This window comes from Tetrao urogallus, assembly GCF_951394365.1.
Source record: "Tetrao urogallus genome assembly, chromosome: 2".
In the NCBI taxonomy this organism is placed as follows: Eukaryota; Metazoa; Chordata; class Aves; order Galliformes; family Phasianidae; genus Tetrao; species Tetrao urogallus.
The window spans coordinates 23,496,645-23,519,146 of NC_136814.1; the positions used below are offsets into that span (position 1 = coordinate 23,496,645).

Here is a 22,502-nt window from a genome sequence, read left to right on the forward strand (position 1 = left end):
GTAAAACAGATGACCCGTTCTTTCCAAAGAGTTTAAAAAGAAAGCTTATTCCAGTAATCCTGAAACTGACTAATGAAACTTGGTGTCCTGAGGATTTTTGCCTTGGGCTGATAGGTTCTAATCCCGAGGTCTGAACCTTTTCTTTATAATGCTTCTGTATTTGGGGCATGGAGGAGGTCTATGTTTGTGTATTCTCAGTGCCTTTAAAGGTGTGAGATTGTAGTCATAGTATCAAATTTAGGTAGTTACTGAACTGCTTATTTTCATTTCATTTTCAGGAATTTACGGTCTTTGAAACCTTTGAGCTCTGGCATGCATACTTGGTTACAAATTGGCCAGTTTGCTGAGATGTTATAGTAAAGGTTTTTTTCTGTTTGTGTTTTCTTTTTTGTTTGTTTGTTTAAAATTCATCTCTTCATGATGGTCACAGTGGGATTATGTGAATCACCACACCATGGGAGTAAGACATGACAGAATTCAGGCTTCAGAATTAAAGGCCTCGAAGTTCTGTAATACCCCAATTAGAGCCAGACAAAAATTGTGGAAATCAATAAAGTGAAAAAAATCAATGTAAATTCTTGCTAATAGCCAGATCTGCCTTTATTTTATATTTTTTCATTTGTGTTTCATTTGCCTAATTTACTGTATCCAAAATGACTTTGTAGGCAAAATGGAATTTCTCTTACATCTTATATTAACATTCAAATAATTTAAAAATCAATTACATAAGTGAAGACATAGCCTACCTTTTATTTATCACTGTTGGCATTGATGGGGAAAAAAAAAAAAAAAAAAAAGGAAAGAAAATCAAGCAAAAATTTGTGGTGAAAGTCAGTCAGAAACTGGCTGGTGTGTCCTAATTATATTTGTAATGGTGAAATGCTTAAACTGAGTTTTATTCTTTAAAATTCTCAGATGCAGATCGGCATTATGAAATTGCTGGAAATCCTCTGAAGATCAAAAGCACCAGAAAACCACTGTCATGTATCATTGGGTATTTAGGTGGGTATCTTCCTCTAGCATAAAATAAATCAAATGACTATTTGGTATTTACTGATACTATATGCATAAAATGAGAGATTTTTTGCTTTTAATAAAAGGAAAACTATAAAGTGAATAAATTAATAAATATTCTGGTCTGCTACTGCATTCAGTTGGAAAATTGTGTGATTGATCATGGAAAGGCAAAAGGCCTTCTGATACTGGTTTAGAATGGCAGAGTGAAACCTGATGCAGTTTACAACGGGAAAAAACAGTCTGGTAGTTTGAATACTTTAGCACTTAGTGGGGAGATGTTCAGTGTTCTGTGTGCTGTTCTGTGCATCTTGAATCGATGTGCAAAATTCCCATTCTCTGATGGAGCAGACTTGAGCCAACATAAAACACTGGCCTTCTTTTAACTTGATGACACAAATTGTACTGATACTATAGCCAAGAGGATGAAATGCTCACGTAAGACAGTGAGGAGGAATTCCAGACATTGTAATTGTTATTTAAAAAAAAAAAAAAAAGGAAATGGTCCTCTTTTTAAGGAACTGACAATTAAATATTTACATTATCATCTAAGAGATGAAACACTGAAGAGGCTTTTAATTTATTGTGATATAAATACAGAAATCAATCAATTGATCAGAAGCAGGGGGAGATTCTGCAGAGTATCATCACTGTTCTACAGAATTAGAACTCATTTTAGATATTTCTGCTCAATATTTAAGCCAACAGGAGGCTGTTTGTTGTACAACAAAGTAAACAATAATGGTCTTGTGACTTACTGAAACAGAAATCAGGTATAAATGTGATTATGAGTATTCTTCCAGAACACCAAGTTTAACAAAATCCAAGCTTCAAAAAACAGGATAGTGAAAAATTAATATCCACTGTCACAGAATTTTGATTCTTCCTCCTTTGGAATTTAAGGAAAATAATAGTGCTAACTTCCTACGTGCATCCCTGCTATGTGTTCTATGTTACTTATGTACAGAAGGGAGGAGAGAAGGGCTGTTTCCTCTTACTGGGAGGAGCTGTGGTTGAGGGAGGGGATGGCTCATCTGGCTGACCCCATCTGTGCAGCCAGAAGAAGAAAGGACAGCATGAGTATTTTAGGAAATGTATGTTTTTAATATTGTTTTGTCTAGGCTAAAAGGGACCATCTTAGTAGCTCTGGGAGCACAGGTCTGTAGATTTAATGGGAGTAAATGGATGGATGATGTTAGATAGCATTATGTGCACTTAGGTGAGGGTTTCGTGCTAAAATATACAAGGTATCTGTAGAATCCACTTAGAATTCACTTGGATAAGAAGTGAAACATCTCAATACAACAGAAGGCGAACAATGCCTTTTATAGGGATATGAAGCATACCCAACATAGTTCTAGGCATACATCTAAACTAGCTGTCTAAGGAAGGCTTGATTATGGCATTTTTTGGGTGGGGAGAGAAAACTGGGAAGTAATAGTATGTTCCAGTGAATGAGTAGTGCTTTCATTATTTATTTTAAAATTTAGTGTTAAATGTCACATGGTAACTTACACAGGAGGTAGCTGTTTTCATTTTAAAGTCCCTTCCAGGCCATACCCACAAGCATTTATTGAAATGCTGTTAACTGTGTCTCAACTCTTTTGAGCCCTACTGGTGAGGCAGAGAGGATATCAGTGCTCTGCACAATTCTAGGTCACTGTCTTCCTTTGTCTCTTCTGCTTCAGGGCCACCGGTTCCCCAGGTGGAATAGGTTAAGTATTAAAACTAAGCTCTGTCCTCTAGAGAGCCTGGGGTTAATCCCCTGTAATCTCTTCAGTCTTCACTGTACTTACAAAACAAACCCTCCTAAAGTGAGTCCTTAGATAATTAAATGCCCTATTTTTCCTCTCAGTTATGAGGAAAACCAGTCTAGAGTTTCCAGCAGAGATGCATGCTGAGAAGAGATAGAGAGATCCAACTGCTTAAGCACCTATGGAATTCAGGCTGCTTAGTTAGTTAAGTGGCTCAGCAGGAGACTTCAAATTTTCTTAGCTTGCTTTGTATATGTATAGAGTACCTCAGTGACATTAGTGGAAATGGGAGCTTTTAGAGTTTTTATTGCTATTACTTGGGGCTGCAAGCCAGTCTTATAACAAAGGTTCCTGCAATTGAAAAATATGTAATTGAAGTATTGTTTCTCTTCACATTTCATTTTTATCTTAATTTCAGAAGTGATCATAGAATCTGAATTTGGCCAGTTGGTTATTTGTTCCGTAGCTATTGGGATAATTTGGATTATTTGCATGTTACATTTAATTCTCTAAGTTAGCAGAAGCTGCAAATGGATAGGAGATTTTCAGTGAATAAAAGTACTAGGCAGTAGAATAAGGGTAATAGCAGTAGGAATAAAAAGATCTCTGAAAGTGCAAGTATTTGAAGCAAGTCTATAGGTAGAGCATAAGAGTAGATGGTGTAAGGACTCAAACTGTTGGGAAATGGTCCTGACTTATCAATAAAGTTTTTCTGTAAAACTTGGTCCTGCTACTTTACTCATTGCAGAAAGAGAAAAGACAGTCTAAATGGCAAACAGGATTAACGACTTCCAAACTGAAGAAATGTCAAAGGAAGGAAATGCATCCTTTCTCAGCTGTTAGCACTTTCTAGAAGTACAGAGTTATATCTCCTTTATACTGTAGACAGAAGGAGTTTGAGTTCTAGTCTGTTGATCCAGCTCTGGGCATTATTTTGTTTGCTGCTGGAGCTCTTTTGCAAATAGATAATATTTTAGTGGTATTAGCCCTGAATATGAATCGTTTCCTTCTGAAAATTGAAAGAGACTGCCAAATGAGCATTTTAGAATCAAAGCTCTTAAGAAAACAGTGGGAACATCAGAGATATTGAACTAGCCTTTACATGTGCAGCCTTACAGGACTGTCTTGCAGTTACCAGAGCCCTGACTTTAATGTCATTCTAACAACTAAAAATGTGTTATCCTGCTCCATTCTTTTTAATCTGAACCTCTTGAAACATCTTGGATAAGAGTGTTCATACTTCTAAGAGTAAGATTACGTGCTGTGACTAAAACTAAGTTAACCATGGTCTTCCAGTGCAAAGTTTGTTGGTGCTGCCCTTTCTCACTATGCAGCCTGCCTGACTCCCTCTGGCCATTATACTCCTTTCTACAAATAAGGCTGTTTGGCTCTCCCACCTCCCTTTTTCTGCCTAAAGGTTAAAGGTTATTGTGGCTGCCTCAGGCCTTTTGCTGAGCTCCCCGACTCCTGGTGTGGGTAGGTGTGAAGGTTTGCAGTGAGAATGGGCATGTGGTGCACACTGATATTGGGCTATAGTACTTGTGGAAGAAAAAAAATGTGCTAGCGGGGTGGACTTTGACTCCTGTACAATGGTTTCTCCTGCTTAATTGCTATGAATGGCAGAGGCTGAAGGCCCTCCTTCTCAGACATCCTGCCTCCTTTTAGATGTTGCATATTCCCAGCTCACGTGCTTTATTTTATAAACAAAAAAAAAAAGCAGAAAGGGTCACCTTTCAGGTGCAAACCTGGACGACTGAAGTACTTCATTTTTATTTTTACCTTCTTTTCTCACTCTCTGCAGATAGTTGGCTCCTGATTCGCTGGCAAGCCTCCTCTGCCCTGTCAGAGGGCATCTCTGAGTGGCAGCGGACTCAGGTGGCAGGTCTCAGCTGGGCTACACACCTCAGGCAGCCCATGTGGAGTTGGGTGCTGCTGCCCAGAGCCTTTGCCAACTTCATCTGGCAGCTTACTGTGAAATTTCCATACAACTGTGCCAGCTTTTGGCAAACTTAGCAGCTACCTGCTCTGAATCCCACTGGGCAGATGAGTTTCACTGCCTTTTATGTGCTTTTCTTCTTCCATCTCTGAAATAATCCTCCTGTGTGAATTCTTTCAGACGGTCCCGAATATTTGAATCCATAATAATGGTTCTGTATTGAAGTCTGGCAGTACCTAGGTAATGATGTTGCAGTTTTGGGGTAGTGCTGTAGCTCTCTCCCTGATCCTTGCACCTAGCAACCTGTATTTGAGACGATCTCTTAAAGCTTGCTCTTTTGACAGTAATTTTTGGATAAGTTAAGACACTGAGGGGGCTTCACTGCTGCTTTTGTTTCCTTGACTAACAATCTGTAGGTGTGTAGTTCCAAAACAAAACCCAAAAGAGGAGGGAAAAGAAAACACAGAACTGTTTCAGTTTGATCTCTATTATCTCTTCACTTGTGAATACCTCACACCATTGCAGTAAACACAAGCAATGTAAAATTAAATTGATTCTTCCTTATTTGGAAGAATAATAGGTATGAAGGCGTGTTCAAATTGTTATTCAAGGTCCTATAAACACATTCATGCTGAAGAAACCCACTTCTGTTTTACTAGAAATTAAAGTGTAAATTTAGTAAGCCAATTAGACTAAAATCTTTTTAAATCAAGTCTGTCTTTCTCTCTCTCTCTCCCTTTTGTCTTAAACAGAGATTCACCCTGCAGCAAAACCCAATGTAATCAGATCAACACCAAGCCTTCAAAGTCCAAGTACAAAACGACTGCTTGCACCTTCCAATCACTCTTCACTAAGTATTTTAGGAAAAAGGAACTACAGCCATCATAATGGTCTTGATGGTAAGTAAAGGAGTATAAATGAAACGTATTAAATTTCTGAATTGCACAATTTTCTGTGGACCTGAAACAGCAAAGTTTTATGACTTTTCTGTAGGGTGTATGTTTTTTAAAAATGATGTTAAATAAGAAGGCACAGTCATAGAAATTTAAGGTGTAGACAGCATATTTTCAGCACTCGTAATGCAATTAATGGTGATGCATATTCACTGAGTGTGAGTATTCATTAATACCATTAATGCCATGTCTCACAAAACCTATTTGTACCAATTTTCTTACTAATCTTTCACCTCTACATAAAAGCATAAGGGATAAAGCAAATTTAGTGAAAAGAGAAAGATGCTGCAAATGCTTTACTTTGCCTTATTGTGTTTTTATTTGAAAAAATATTATTTAAAATGCATTGCATTTCTTGAATTCTTCTTGTGCAATGTAGCTTCTGTAAGCAATTAGATTATTTGCTGTGTGGTGTTGCAAGTAGAAAATCTGAAAGAAGTTAGGCTCTGAAAATAGGCTGTTGAGACATGATTAGCACAAAAGAGGTGACTTTCTGTTTTCATGTTTCACAGGTCAAGGTAGAAATGAGAAAGATTCTTTTTAGACAAGATAATAGAAATGCTATTCCAAATACAGGAGGGAAAGCTCAATCCATTATTTTACCAGAACAATCATGTTTTTCTGTCGTTGCCAATGTCATTTGTATCTTGCAGTGAAAATACCTACTGTACATTTAACAATACCTAGAAATCACTACATTTTTTGACAAAAAGTGGTTATTTACTATATATGTATGGCAGGATCACTTGGACCTTTGCTTACTGTGCGAACAACCATCACATGGTAGGCAAATAACATGCATGGCAACGCAAGCTATTCAATGGACTAAGGTGACAACTGTGTGATAAAACAATGATACCATTAATAGGCAAAGCTATAAATGCAGTACATTTCACACAGCAGAATTTTCACTGTGGACATTCATTGTGAAGTACTGTAGTGCTGATCTCATAGTTTCTGCATGTGATTATGAACAAAAGCTGCTTTTTCTCCTCTAATGCTGGCCATTAGACTGGACTGGCTTTGTAATCTTTGAGTGAAGAATGAATTTCACCTGGAAATAAAGATTTTACTACATTTCCACAGCAAAGAAAGCTATAGAGACCTCATTGCAATCATATGCATAGAGACCTCATATGCAAGACCTCATTGCTCTCTATAACTTCCTGAAGGGAGGTTGTAGTGAGCTGGGGGTCGGCCTCTTCTCTCGTGTCATTAGTGATAGGACCAGAGGGAATGGCTTCAAGCTACGGCACGGGAGATTCAGGCTGGACATTAGGAAGTATTACTTTTCAGAAAGGGTGGTCAGGCACTGGAATGGACTGCCCAGGGAGGTGGTGGAGTCACCGAGCCTGGGGGTGTTCAAGGAAAGGCTGGATGTTGTGTTGAGGGACATGGTTTAGTGGGAGCTATTGGGAATAGGTGAACGGTTGGACTGGATGATCTTTTAGGTCTTTTCCAACCTTGGTGATTCTATGATTCTATAGTAATAAGTTGAAGGTAAACATTATTTTGATGATATCCCTTTAAAGAGATGAGCTTCATAACATTTTTCTTCTATTTATTTTGAATGTTCTCTTCAACATAAAATATGTATAAAGCTTGTTATTAGCCACATTGATTAGTTTGTATCAAATACATAACTGTGTTAAGACAATTTGCACATAAACACAATTTGAATCTAATCTAAATCTAATTTGAAAAATTACTATTGAGAGCTGTAAATTGTTGCTTTAGGAGATAATTATTTCTACTTATCTATTTTCTATTAAATCATAAAGAAAGCATATATCCAAGGTAATAGAACTCTTGGAAGTGTATTTTTGTATGAAAATGAGTATTTTGGTTCTTGTCCTAGTTTTCCCTTTAGTTAAAAGCTTGCAAAATGTAGTCAGTGCAAACTGCAAAATAATTTCTGACACACTGGATGTGATAAAACAATGATCATGGAAATATAATTTGCATCAGACTACTTTGTTCTACCAAGTCAAACACATTTAATAAACACTAAACTTAGTTACTGGCCAAAACTTCTCTTTTGTTGACATATCCTCAAGTTTTCTTAACAGTTTTTTCAGCATAAAATCAGTTGCATTATTATCCTCTGCCACATATCAACCTTAACCATAATTTTTATTTAGGATCATTGCTGGCTATGATCACTTGGATCATCTTAATCTCCATTTTTCAGTAATGGTTGTGGTTCCCTTGGCTTTTTTGTTTCCAAAATACTATTGATCATTTCTGGTTTTATTGCATTAATTAGCAGATTCCAGAATTATTCCAGAACAGTATTAGAAATTTTTTTAAGCCATAGAAGTATGTTTGTTTAAGATACACTATAATTTACAGTATTCAAGTAAATGCAACCTAGGCCTTTGTAAATATATTTTTAGATTAGCATATTTCAAATCAATTGTGTTGCCCAGGTGAGTTGAGTGCTGTAGTTTTACGGGATATCATACTGACAAATCTATGACAGAGAAGGGGAAGACTGAGGAAAAAACCAGTAATACATGGTTTAATGCTTTTAAGTAAGTTATGACTGAATAAGAACATGATTACAATTTCTTAGGGAAGTCTTACGTTGGCTTAAGTCCTTAGTATGGCCAATGCAGTACAAGATTCTCTTTCATGTCCCATGTATGACTCCAGCAAAAAACTGGTGCAACTGATACAGATGAGGGAGCGTGTCATCTTCAGACCATTATTCCTTGTTAACTGAGGGAGCTCATTTATCTCTTTTTGGAAATAGTGAGGCTTATGCTTAAAAATCAGGTTATCAATCACAGATGGCTAAGAGACATAGCTCTAGTTCTATGCATCCACACGTAATTCATACACCTGAATGAAACAACACTGCTTAAGTGCCATTTATAGTACTGTGGCTGTTGTTACAGACTGTTGGTGTTTTCAGAAAATAAGGTTGTGATCAGAGACTGTTTTTCTTTTCCCAGTTCTTCTAGGTGTTTGTGTTCTCTCTTGTAGGAGGGAGAATTTTTCTGAATGATCTTAGAAAAGTGCTCTTTTAGTCTGTTTTCAAATAACAGGAAATCTTGCATTCTGTAAGATAGAAAGAAAAATATCAGAGTTTTTTTCTATTCTGGAAAAATGTACAGCATCATGTAACACGCATGCTGGTGCTTTAAACTACTCTGAGATACAGAATTTCCATTGCTGCTATAAAGAAAATCAACATGAGATATTTGAATGGTTTTCAGTAGTGAAGGCAGTCTCTTTCAAATGGGGAAATTTATATCTTCAGAAGATCACAGCATTGCAAAATGTTTCTTGCATCCTATCTTATGACTGGAGTTGATGATTATAAGACTTAGGTGTGACTATGAGGTGCTTTGTAGATATTGAATCTGATCTTTAAATTACTGTGTCTGAAATTATTTCAAACAATCACTTTTACTCACAAGATGCTTAATTGTGCACAACAGTACATCCAAGTAATTGAGTTTCACATCAGGATGTTGTTTTCGTAGGATCTGTATTGATAATTTTCCATATTTGGAAAGATCAGGTAAAGTTATTTTACATTAATGTAATCTCTGTCAACTGACAACTGTTTCTTTGCTTTTATATGCATCAGAACCAAATATCCACAGGGATGTCCAAGATGATACAGTCACTGATGGAGTATAGAGATTATTCTGTACCCAGTGATACCAATTGCATTACTCATGGGCAGAAGTACAAGTTGTTCATAGCTGAAGAGATTTTAATCAACAACTATGATCCCATTTTTCTCTTTTGAGACCTTCAGTGTTGTATTTCAGCCTGAGATGTCTTGATAACTTCAAGAGGATTCTTTCAACAGTCATTCTTCAGTTCCTCAGGGAATAAATTACTGAAGGATTCAGCTGTATCTAAGAATGAGAAAGAAATTTAATTGGCCCATTTTTGTAGGAAGCCATGCATCTCTATTGTAGAAAGATAAGAAAGTGACATGAGAAATTGACGAAGTGAGAAACACCTAAAAAAATTGTACCTTCTCTCCTAGGTGCTATTTTGGTCAGTCCCTCTCACTCTTTATGATTAACAGTATTGGCTATTGAAGAGATAAACAAGGAAAGAAAGCTTATATTTTACTCCTGGTTTTTGTGTTGGTTTTTTTTTTTTTCCATTGGGAATTTGAGACTCTCCATCAAATATATGAAACTCTAAGCAGCCTGACAAGCAGAGAAACTAAATCTTTCCTGCTCAAAAAGAAAAAAAAAATAATAACATGTTTCCTTGGAGTTTATTTCGTATAACTTTGTGTGAAGTTATGTTAGGAAAAAGGTATTTTCATTGTTGGATTGAATGTCTCAGCAGAGAGAGATGCCTTTTCACTGTGGTGTCTGCTTCTTTTATTATTGCAATATTAGTTTTGGTAAAGATAGAGAAGTTCTACCAAGGTGGCAGATTACAACCATCGAATGCATATTGAAAAACATCAGATACTCCATTCATTTTAAAAATAAAACCTTTTTTTTTTTTTTGTACGTATTCTTCACATTAATAAACCATATGCCTACATAAATTGTTTTAAACTTCATTTTATATACCAGTCATTTGAAACTGAAAGAGAAGAAATGAGATGGGATAAGCTATTGTGTGAATCTTCTGTAACCGTTTCTCCTGTGCTGGAACAAAACATGCAGTTAATATTGTATTGTGTACCCATTTTTCTGAAAAGTGAGATGCAAATGCTATTCATTGTTTTAAAGCCAGATTTTTCTTCACTGAAATTTACCATGGAAATATGTGGGCTAGTTTTGATCTTTGCTGTAACTAGTAAAAGTTTTTAAATACTTGTCTACATGGAAATGTGAGTACAGGAAGTAGATATCTCTGGAGATGTGGGTATTTCTCTAACGTTACTGCCATTTGTTGGGCAAGCAGAGTCATCAGTGAAAGAATCATTTACAACTCTTTGTTATTTCCCAATTTATATATGACTCAGAGCTTTTATTTATATGAAGATATGAAATGCTTTATTTGTAAGTCTTCGTTACTTACATTCAGTTCTGAGAACTTCAAAATAGGTTAGCATCCAAGCCTTGATGCCTCTGTATTCTGTATGTTGCTTCCATCTTGTTGGACTAAGGAAAATCTGAAACTGGCAGTTGAGTAGAATGAGCAAGCTAAATGGGATCACAGAGGGAGCTGAGGATATTTCACGGTGAGTTGCCCCCTGAGCTGTCCCCAGTTTCTGCTGCTGAATAAGAATTTATTTTTATACATATAGATAAGGTGTAGGCATTATTCCACAGTAATGCAATCTTTTATAATTGGCAGAATAAACCAGCTCTTAAAACAGTAAACAATTAGAACAACTTTATAATCAAATTAGCTCACAAAACAGTGCAGGTGGTCATTCCAGGAATTAGATTCTGCTTACTTCCCTGTGGTAGAGTTTTAAGGAATTAAAGTTGCAGAAAGACAGAACTTGTCTGTTGGTTAATAGGGTTAGGAGCACAATTACCTCACAAATTACATGTACTGGGTTTGAGATCTGAAGTTTGTACTTAGTAATTCTGTGTATGATTACTGCCAAGTGGATTCATTATTTATTGTAAGCTGTGATTGCAGTGTACAAGTTGTACTTTATTGCATAATGTAGTATGGAAGGCACCTTCAAAAAACTGCTTAAGCAGTTTAACTGGAAAGTTCCTCATCTGGGGAAGATACTTTTTGATACATTTGTATGTTTCCGTGTTCTTTTGCTTTTCTTGTCTGTGTATTCTCTCTCTAGTGTTTCAGATTTTGATCTTGGAAGACAAAGAGTCATCCTTAAATAAATTCAAATTAATTCTTAGTTTAAGGTTATATGCAATAACAAGGCAATGATAAAGCTTATTTAGAGGGAAAGGTTTATAAAAGGGCATCTTTTTTTTTAGTTCAAAGAATATTTAGTTAACAGAGTATGTGACAGTTTAAATTGCGTAACAATAGTACTTTATTAAGTAGCCTTTGCTAGATTTAGAATCTTTTGTCTACATCTACTTCTTAAAGAGATCTTTCAGTAACTTTTTTATTTATGAATCTACTCAAGTCTTTCTAGAAGGCTAGAAGGTGTTTCACAACTGAGATTCTATTTCAGTATCTGCAGCACTTTATAAAAAAAAATATAGCAAAAAATGATTCTTACCTAGATAGTGTAAACACTCTGCATGTGTAGCAGGTCTTTCTTTAGTTCTTTGCTTGATTATTAATAGGTTATCAGAATGCTAAAATCCCAGAATCAACAGCTGTTGGCATTGTATTAAGTGTGTAAACATATTGTTGAAAAATACTTTTAACAACCTCCAAGTCCATTCTGATGTTACATGTTGCAGTCCCCAGTTCATATCAATATCAATATTGATATTAATATCAATTAATATCAAAGAAGATATTGTTCTGGAACATTGGTAGTAGAATCATGACTAAGCATGTCTTTATAGAACTGAGCATATAAATTTGTGTCAAAAGGACAGTACCTCTGAAAAAGAGTGAAGATATTCTTATTTCTCGAGAATCTGAATATAGGAAGTATGTGCTTTAGTTAGTTCATTTCAGTCTGATTGTGAACGAGTGGAGATGTGTTGCTCTGCAACACATCTTTGTATTTCAAGAGAGAAGAAACCACATTCTTTTTGTTTAATCTGATTTTCAGCATTTCAGGAAATGGAGTTGTGCTCTTTTAGGTTGTACCATTGTTGCTTTTGTTTCGTTTTGTTTTGGTTTCTGGGAAGTTGGGCTTGCAAAAATAGTGAGTCCTTTCTCAAGAGTTATCTCCTTCCACAAAGGTAATCACGGGGTTTTCTCAGGAATGTTCCTCAAATGTTATTTGGCTGTAATGTCAAAACAGTAAGTAAACTTGTAATAACAAAAATAACTTCACTGTAAAGATATGAATTGCACATATCATGGGTTTCTTCACTCTACTAGGAAGAGCATAGTTGTGATGTAGCACCTATAGTATTGTAACGCCACAAAGGACAAGTCTTCTGTCCCTGGTGGGAAAAGTAAAAACAACAGCAACAAAGGAAATGTACTGTAAGTTAAGTAGCAGGATGAAGTCTGTGTTGGCTATTGACCTGGTCATGATTTCTCAGCAGTATTATGCAAATGTGTGTTTGATTGACTGTCTTGTAATTTATCATATATGAGATAGTAATTAAAATTTCTGAATGTTATAATTCTCAATCTCCTTCTGCCATTTAAAGTAAAAATCCATGAAAATTCTCATGTAAAGGACAATGTAGTTTCATAGAGCTTTTCAAAATGGGAATAGTTATGGAATTATTACTGTTTGTATTTTTTCTACAATGCTAATCATTCATGAAAAATGATGTCACAATTTAAAAGCAATATAGAAAAAATTTTTCAGATGTGAAATATGAATTCTATTTTTTCATTTTCTTGCAGAAGAGGACAATTAAGAATAGATAATAATGAGTGCATGGAATAGTATACTTTTATCTGCTATGTATTTTCAGTGATGATTCTCATGTTTGTTTCATGAGACCTCTTCCCAGTCCCTGCATTTCTGATATGCTCCTTGTTGTAGCCATGCAGAAACATCTTATATTCCAGGGTGAACGCAAGAAAATAAGGTTTTTATGAGTAAAGACTATACTCTAATGCACTGTGGTTCTTCTGTTTTCCAGAATCATCCAGTCACTCTACAAGAACAATACTGGTAAGCATAAAGGAAATTTTAGGTATAGATCAATCTATAGAAATGATTTGTCCTTTGAACACAATGTAGGTATGGTAGCTTTATAAGTCAGCTTGTTAGCAAGTTTTCATATAAAGTCCACTATCACTGTTGAGTTTAAGTCAGTCATTTCATGAGAAATTTTGGGGAAAATTTGATGTAGGGTGAATAGTTTAAGAAATTGCAGTGCTGGCAGTTAGATATATGAATATCCAATTATAATTCTGGTATTATGTGTTTAAGAGATTTTTTTTTTTTAATTATGTCAAATTGAAGTAGATTAAGTCTCTTACACTGTATGTATATATCACAACAGAGAATGTTTTAAGTTGAAAACATGTTCAGTAATGTCTTGTATCGCATTTCTGTGAGGTTGGTTTCTGACTTTATCTTAAGTTTGATAGTTTGTGTTCCAGGGACAGGGAAGCACTTAAACTGACTGATAAACTTCTAAAAAGTTAGATTAAAAAGTTTTGTGCATGAAAATGTCATTGATTTCATGTCTGTCTTGGTTTTTTTTATAGAGTGAGATATTTTATCAGTCTCTTTCAGCCTCCTAATAAAAGTTAGATAAGGACTGAACAAAAGTTAAAGGAGAAGACTGAGTAGGATATGCCTATCTAGCAGGGATTTGGGGTCAGATCTATTCACTTCAGAAAAAGACTAATTTTTTGAGGCAGGCTTTTTACGTTTTAAAACAACCTGGAAAAAACATGATGTCACTAGAGCCTTTGTTGTCACTCCTATGGTTTTCAGTGTTCATTTAAAATAATTACTTCTTAGACATGTGTGGCATTTGTGGGACATGTGAATTCCCACACGGAAACTTGATTCAACACAGAGGAAAGGGTAAATGTAATTCATTGCCTTTATCACCAATAACCATTAATAGTCTAATGCTAATAGGTAATAAATTGGTTAAGACTACAGACCACAAAAATTCAGAGCACTGGAGACATCTGAAAAACAACATTTTGTTTTTCTACTGGGTGTGATATAATCCTTGCTGTGATTAATTGTATTGAAGTAGACTTGTTTCCACATAAGAAGTTTAACCAGAGGAATTTCTGTGCTGTAACATGTTGAAAGGGATTGGAAAATTTTTCAGTATTTTTTCAAATTTTGCATTGATGTCAGAAAAAGAGCTAAAGGTTAAGAGACTGTTGAAAAGAACATTCTTCATTTCCCTGTAATTTTTTCCCCTGTTAATTTTCCTCCAAAGATAACACATATTTTGACAGTTTGTCTCATCAGTGTATCAAAACACCTGTAAGAACTTAACCAAAGAAATGTTCTTTTCCTGTACAAGTGTGTCCTTACACAAAATATGGCCAAGCATTTGAAGCAGTGAGAGGTTTTTGAATAACTTTCTCAACCTTCTTGCATTCTGAGCCTCCCCAGACCTCCTTGCTGAAAACTCAGACCTTTCAGGCTAATGCTGTGCAACCAAAGCAATGCTGTAGTTGTCCATTGCACTTAAATAAATAGAAGTGCAATTAAAAATAAGAACGCTAATTAGACAGTGTCAAAAGGCTATCACAGTGCCCACTCTTCTCTAATAAAATAACTGAATGTGCAATGGAAAGTTTCTTACCACTCAGTAGGAAGATAATATCACTAAAGCCAGAAAATACATAATTCAGCTCATTAGAAGCAGTATGAGAGTGTCTATTCAACGCAGAGATAGTGAAGCTATGCTGTTGATGTCCATTTTTGAATGAGTACTGCAATAAATAAATTACTTTGAAATTAAGTCCACTTGTTCTGACTGATTATAGCTAATTTTCTAACAGATACAAAATTAAGCATAATATTTAATCAAACAGAATGAGAGAAAAATAGCATAAGTAAGACATTAAATCTGGTCTTTTCTCTGAAGTTTCAGATTTGTGTTTAAATCAAAGCCAATGTGGAATAGAGTGTACATTGCTATGGAAAAGAACACATAGTTTTTCTGAGAACACTATGTACATCTTTAATTTTTAAAGCTCAAGAATTGTGCATTCAAGTACAGTATTGTCCCCTATTGTTTGTTTCAGTTTCTTGCTCATAAAAATAAAAAAACCTAGAAAACTGCCAAGGGGTGTGTTTGTGTGTGAGGGGAATGAGTATCTTCTCCATTTTAAGTATAAAACAGATTTCTTGTTATTCTATGAATAGGTGGCTGGGATGGTTTTTCATTACTAAATTGATCTATATAAATATTTACTTCAAAGTGCTGCATTTAATGATGTGGTTTATTCAGAGGTTACATAGCTTTTGTGTAAATTCTGTTAAATGCTATGAACATGGTAGTAGTTTAGCCTGGTTTCTTTGGAAAGTAAGCCTTTTTTTAGTCTTCATCTTGCACAGAAGTCATTGACTACGATTTTCAGAATTAATTCTAGTCCAGGTATTTTGTTGAAGACTAAGTAGCAATCAGAATGTTCAAAATGATACTGTAGACTATTTGTTTAATTTCTTGCATATGATCTATTGTTTTGATTACTTTTAATAGCCTTCAGTTTTCTTGAATGAAGTTCTATACCAAAGTGAATCCATGTAAACATGTTTTGTAATTTTTGCATTTGTCACAAGTCTCCCTAAGTAAGCTAAACTAGCTCCAAACCTTGATTCTTTTGAGAGGGATAATGCCTGAGCAGATAAGAACTGCTTAGATGTGGCAAAAAAAAAAAAAAAATAATAATTTAGAAAATTCAATACCTAATTTAAACTCAGTGTGTAGATGTGGTTTACATGATATCTTGTATAATTAGGTCAATTAAATAAATTGAAGCAATTACTATGAATTACTGCCAATCATGTTGGGCACATATGATTTCCTCTAGTGATTTTTTTCTTTGTTAAGAGATCTTATCTTACCATTGGATTTTGTTTGAGAAAAAAATTTATATGAGAAAAAATGTAAACCACAGACAAACAAAACCCACTGATTTAGGCCATGGAAAAATGTCCTTTCAGGATGGGAAGAGAGTTAGGTATGAAAAATTCAAAGCCAGTTAGGATTTTATGATAATCCAGGTAAACATTTTTTCAGTCACAGCCAGCATAGACATTCCTCATTAATTTTTACATTACGCTTATAGTGCCTTGCTGGTGTTATGTGCTTACTTCAAACACTTTTTTAATGTATCTTCTGTGTGAAAAAGAGTATTGCGTTCACTGAGAATTGGAGGTGCCTCACTTGCGCTCATTAGGAAATGAAGAGTTGTGTACACAAATGGGAAAGTCCTGTCCCTGCCAGGTGGGTGCTGATTAGCAGCACTTGCAAGCAGCTGTCAAAAATGGAGCTGCATACCTGCCTGCGTGTGGATTAAATACCAGAGAATAGCACCCCTGCAGAAATGTTGTAGTGGGGGACAGATGGCACTGTGAAGCTGCTGTGACAAACACATGATCATCCTATAAACTCATCATTGGAGACTTGCTGAACACCTTCAGAAGATGACTTGTTTTCAGAAGCCTCTGAGAACGTCTTAGAGTCCTCAGCATGGAGACCTCCTTCCTGGCAGGTGAAACTTTTACAAGAGATCACTCTGTGCTCCAATCTTTATTGAATGCACCATTGTTGCCTTAAAGTTGTGATGGGGATTTTTTATTCCCTGCTTGGGTTGTAAGGCTGACTGGTGAGAGCTTTGTTTTCTCACCAAAACTTCAGTGTGTGCATTTATTAACGCACTGAAACATTACATGATCAGGACACTTTTCTCTATTGGGCCTAACATCAAACTGTGGTGTGGAGGTGCCTTTCTAGGCGTCTCACTTGAGCTCAGAAATGTGTTTCAAGGAGTTATTTGTTGTGACACATGGACAGACTCTAAACATTTATTTCCTCAGTTTACCCCTAGGAGGCTTTGCCCAAACCACACCTTCTTGTGCTTTGTGTTTCTCTTCCAGTTGCTCTCAGAAGTTTTCTCAAAGTGTCTTTGGGGTGTGGAACAGTTTTCTTCTAGGGATACAAGATATCAGAATAAATGCATTCAGACTGGGATAACAAAGAATGTATGAGGAAGTCGTCACTTATTGGGAAGATAGATTTGTCCAACATGCAGCTGGCAAACTCTGAGTAAGCCTCCTGCTGATCTGCACTTTCCCACTGTTATGTGGACTCAACATACCTGCGATTTGTTGAAAATGGCAGCACAGCTTATTAGTAAATACTCAAAATCAAAATGACAAAGTTGCACACAATAGCATTACAACGAAATTATCATAGCATTCTGTGTGCGTGGTGTTTGACTGAGTAGAGATCCTGCGGCAGTACTAGCAATATTCTTGAGGCTTCCATAATCCTTCTACAATTGTGTATGCTCAGAGAGAAAAATAAGAAAGAGAAATATGGAGAAAAAAAGAAAAAAAAAGAAAGAAAAAAAAAAAAAAAGGAAAAAGAAAAAGCATTTAAGTACTTAGTATGAAAGGTCTGTTTGCTCTGGGTATTGTCAGTATGACCATTTCACTGAAAGCTCATTTTAATACACAACGGTAAATATATTTTTTTAGAGGAACTAATTGAACTGATTTTTCTACTTTTAAATTGTTTGAGAAGTTCAATTCTTCCTATTAACTGGAAATTAAAGATAATGTGGTCCCCTGCACACAGACTGGTCTTTAAGCAAAGCATAATTAATTTCTCTGAATAAATTGAAAGGACTCATGGAGAAGAGAAATACAAGGAAAAACAATAATCATTATGATGTGAGAGAGAGGAGACGATATTGTAACCTTTGCACTATTTTCTGTAATACTATATCTTGCCTGGAATAAGAATTAGATTCTGAGAAATGGGAAAAAAAACAAACCAGTTCAGGACTAGCATTGACATCCGTCTTTACCAAGGAAAAAGTATTATGAAAAAAAACCCATAATTTTTCTATAAGGCTTAATTGTTTTACAAAGTTTTTGCTGTAGGAAATGCGCTTCTTGTATGTTGCATGATTCCTGAACATACTTTGCATGTTTATGAGTGACTTGAGTGAAGAAAACATTCAGTGGCATATTAGAAAAGATACTAACCATTTTGTGTGAGAACTTAAACTTGTTTCTGTCTTGGGAAGCAAAAAAAAAAATTGCTCTTCAATCCCTTGAATGGTCCTCTGTAATGTATTGCACTGCTCACTGCCAGGTAAAAATAATCACTTTGAATACAGTGTGAAATCAGTACATCTGGGCTGTATGACTGCATTTTCTGTGCATGAATTGTTGCTCACTTTTTGAGCAGTATCCATTTTGTGCACTAAGACATCATCAGTTAAATAACTTTTGGATTTTTGAATTTATCCAAACTATGTATTTTATCCTAACTTTATTGTAAATAACAGCTGAATTACTTCTAGCAGCATTTTCATTGCTTGTTTCTCCCCACCAAAACCAACACAACAAAATGTGAAAATCAAACTGCAGTCTAGACAGTGAATGAAAACCTGGAAAAATTTAGGCAAATATTAGAGGGCCTGCAAGGGAAGATTTGTTGCCCTGTGTGAAACAGCAGCTAAATTCACCACAAACCTTCTTTGTCTCTAAGGCAAAGGTAAATAATTTTGTTCAAAGAAAGAATTATCTGTGACTCACTGAAGTTGTTGCTTTCCCCATCGCATCTAAGAAAACTTAGAGGTGATTGTTCAGTTTGTTACACTAAAGTAAAGAATGCTGGAATTTGTGCTCAAATGAATAAAATTTCTCCTACTATAGGGAGTAAGTGGTCTGGATTGGGGTGTGTCAAAAATTGTGGCATAATGGGAATGAAATACATTAAATGTAAGTGTAATATTTGGCTGTTACATTTTTGTGGAATGATTTCAGAGATCAGCTTCATGTGTTCTGCCAAACTTTGTACATGTTATCAGCACCTTCCTTTTTGAAGGACTGCAGACTTTTTCCCCATAATTAGACGCTACTCCCATGAGTGCACAGAATTGGGCACGTTTTGTGAACATTACACAAAAAGAAAAAATACAATCAGTAATAAGGAATACTTGTATTATTTCTGCAAGAAATAATACTTTTTCCTGAGGGGACATGATGCTGAATCCATGTGAGATAAAATAAGCAAAACTTTCGAATTCATATGTCTTCTAACATGTCTATTTTTATCAAATACTGCAATTACTTAATCCTGCTGACAACTGGTTGCGCAGAAAACAAGACTCTAAATTCAAGAATTAATGTACTCGTCATGGAATTTTCCTCCAAAATGTTTCTTACAGACAGTGCAGAGAACACTTGCGCTCTCTACTTGCATGTATATCAGAAGGCAGCCCACTCTCTACTTGCATGTATATCAGAAGGCAGCCTTCTGAGACAACACCTGTTGTATCTAAATCTTGCTAAACTATTAGTCCAACATGTAGCGATGGATCAATGTTCCATTTTATGTTTAATGTTATCTGTGTTAAAATGAAGGTAGAATTCTTGCAGTCAGCTCTAGAATATATAAAATGACTGGTGGGTCAGCTAACAAACTATGGCAACTGCCTAGATGATGTAAAAAATTTTTACAGCAGTACCAGGTTCTTGTCCCATACAGTGATTTTTATTTAAAATAAAGCCAGATACAGTAAGGAGCTATAAAGTGAGAAATGTGGATTTTTTATTGTTTATTGGATTAATGCAGTACTTGGATCAAAAAACAAATAATTGGTTGGGATACTGAGTTTTGATCAGAAAAATTTGCAAAATGAATTTGTTCCCAAAATCAACAGATTTCTGTTGCAGACTTGCTTGGTTCATGACATTAATTCATGCTTTGCTTCTCCTTTTACAAGTGGGTTTTAAAAAGCTTTCAGTTCTGTGGCTAAAACATGTCACTGTGCACAGATGATCAGGAGATGTTATCTAATTGGTAGGTACTTGTTTGAGAAAAGTTAGCTGTTTTTTGAGAATGACAGTGTGTGTAGGCTGCCCTTTACAGCAGAATCAGTTAAGAGAACTATTCTTGTTCCCTGGCAAATATCTTTTTTTTTTTTTTTTTTTTTTCTTTTTTGTTATGATTTCAGCATGCTGCTCCCCGCGTTCATATAACTAATGGCAAGGCCTTGCAAGCCAGTGCAAGTACCATTAAGACAAGCGCCATTCCAGTGATAAAGAGACAGCGACAAAATTGGCTTGATGCTTCAGATGATGGTTTCTTTATAGCCACGGAAGAGACCAGGTAAGAGAAATGAAATTGAAGCAGGGAAAGAGGCTTAACTGCATACATGTTATTGATTCGCTATTTGAATAACAGCTTTTGTCATTATTTGAGGTTGTGTTACAGTGAAGAGCCATGTTACATCAAAGTGTACACCCAATTTTCATCTCTTGCTAATTAACTTTATCAGTGTTTCACTTTTTCAGTCTTATACTTTATGTGGCAGAGGTTAGAACTTTCTAAGTGTTACTAATTGTAATTCAAATACAATGAAGTTTGTGGCTGATCACGCAGCAAAGTGCATGTGTCTCCACAATGGAGGCTACACTAAAATTTTCAGAACTAGGAAAAATACATAACACAGAAGAGAGAAATATATAGCAGTCAGCGTCTTTTCTGGAATATTAATTCATTTCCAACTAAGGTAAAAATCTTCTTCAGTCTGCCATTTCCAAATTAATTGGTAAAATTTAATTAACGCTTACTTTTCCCAGAAGAGTTTGATATCACAGGATTGCTTGTGGAAGCTCCTCTATTCTTTTTTTTTTTTTCCTCTGCTAAGATCTGTCCTTTCCCAGTTTTAAACTCAACCTATGAGAAGAAGTTAGTCTTATTTTTGTAAGCTGGATCTCTTATTTAGAAGCACTTTAAAATCTTCCTTAGCTTTTAAGCAAGGAGATTATTAGGGCAAGTAACATCAGACTGATCCTCAGTTCTGTGATTATTTCACAGGCCTAGAAAGGCTATCAATCAAAGAAAAAATGTTAATAATAAAATAAGAGTAGGATAATATATGTAAATGTAGAGCTAACCAAGAAAAATACGCATATTTAATTTGATTTATGGTAGATATTCATATGTGATAATTTGGTGGTTATTTCAAAATCATTTAAACATTGTACTCCATTTTCTTTTGCATGAGAGGTTCAGGAATTCGGAGATAACAGTAGGAGAATGATAAGCTCTTAGGCTTCTGATGTCTACCTCAGTGATAAAATTCAGTGCTTGTCTGATACTGCTCAGTGTGTATAGCCACTATCAAACAAGTCCCTAGTGAGTATATCACCAAAATGTGACAGATAACCTAAGCCACCAACTGGTTTAGAAGTTTTAAATGCTTTTATTCCCTTTTATTATAGAGAGGTGCCTGTCAAAAAATATGAGTCCTATGCTGACAGTAGCTATGTCTCCCAACTGATCTTAGATGTAGCCCAGACAGCTAGCTTAGATGTTTAAATTCTAAGTGATTGAACTATAACAATACGAGTCTTACCTTTGCAAAAACACTCATCTGAGATAGCTATGTCTGCTCAAATCTCCCTCCCCATCTCCACGGCTGCAGAGGCCACTCCCTGCCAGGGCTGAGGTAGAACTGAGTTCTACCTGTGTTCTGAGTGAGGCAGAACATGTGCCGTCTCCAAGTCTGCACTGATGATGATGGATAAACAGGAGTTTAGATGTTGTGACTCTATCTGTTGTTTTCTTTATTTTTTAATGATTTGAATGGCATTTGAAAGGCCCTTGAATGGGGATCATAAGGGAATATAACCTCAGTGATTGTCCTTCAAAAAAACTAGTGTCTAAAAGTGCATCACTAAAAGAAGTGCAGCAGGCAGTGCTCAAGAACTTGCATTGGTTGAGCCACTCCTGGACAGTTTTCTCCAGTCTGATAAGACCTAATGCTGTAGGTCTAGCACAAGTACACAGACACTTACCTTCCTTCCGTGGTATCAGCACACCAGGAGTAATAATACCTCAGCCATAACAAAGTGCAACATTCAAAATTGTAGTTAGTGTGAGACAGCAACTTCTATCCCTTGAAACTCCATTTCATATGAGATTGTTCCTTTTCTCTTGCAGGTCTTTTCCTTTTTTTTTTCTTTTTTTTTTTTTTTTCCTTTTCTTTTCTTTTTCCTTTTTTTTTTTTTCTTTTTTTTTTTCCAGTTGATTCCTTCCATAACTCCAGGGATGTTTTCTCCTTCCTAACTTTTTCCTTTGTTTTTTTAGATTCCTTTCACCCTTA

At 35.6% G+C, this 22,502-nt stretch overlaps 1 protein-coding gene across 1 annotated transcript in view; it reads left to right on the forward strand.

Annotated features, from left to right (window-relative positions):
• MTA3 (metastasis associated 1 family member 3) overlaps window positions 1-22,502 on the forward strand; it is a gene marked incomplete at both ends in the record, with an annotated part of 116,787 nt that overhangs the window by 80,209 nt on the left and 14,076 nt on the right. Inside the window, 4 exons of the mRNA XM_079532450.1 lie at window positions 916-1,002; window positions 5,457-5,603; window positions 13,304-13,335; window positions 20,346-20,500. Of these exons, the coding sequence (XP_079388576.1) occupies window positions 916-1,002; window positions 5,457-5,603; window positions 13,304-13,335; window positions 20,346-20,500 (421 nt within the window). The remainder of the gene's footprint in view (window positions 1-915; window positions 1,003-5,456; window positions 5,604-13,303; window positions 13,336-20,345; window positions 20,501-22,502) is intronic.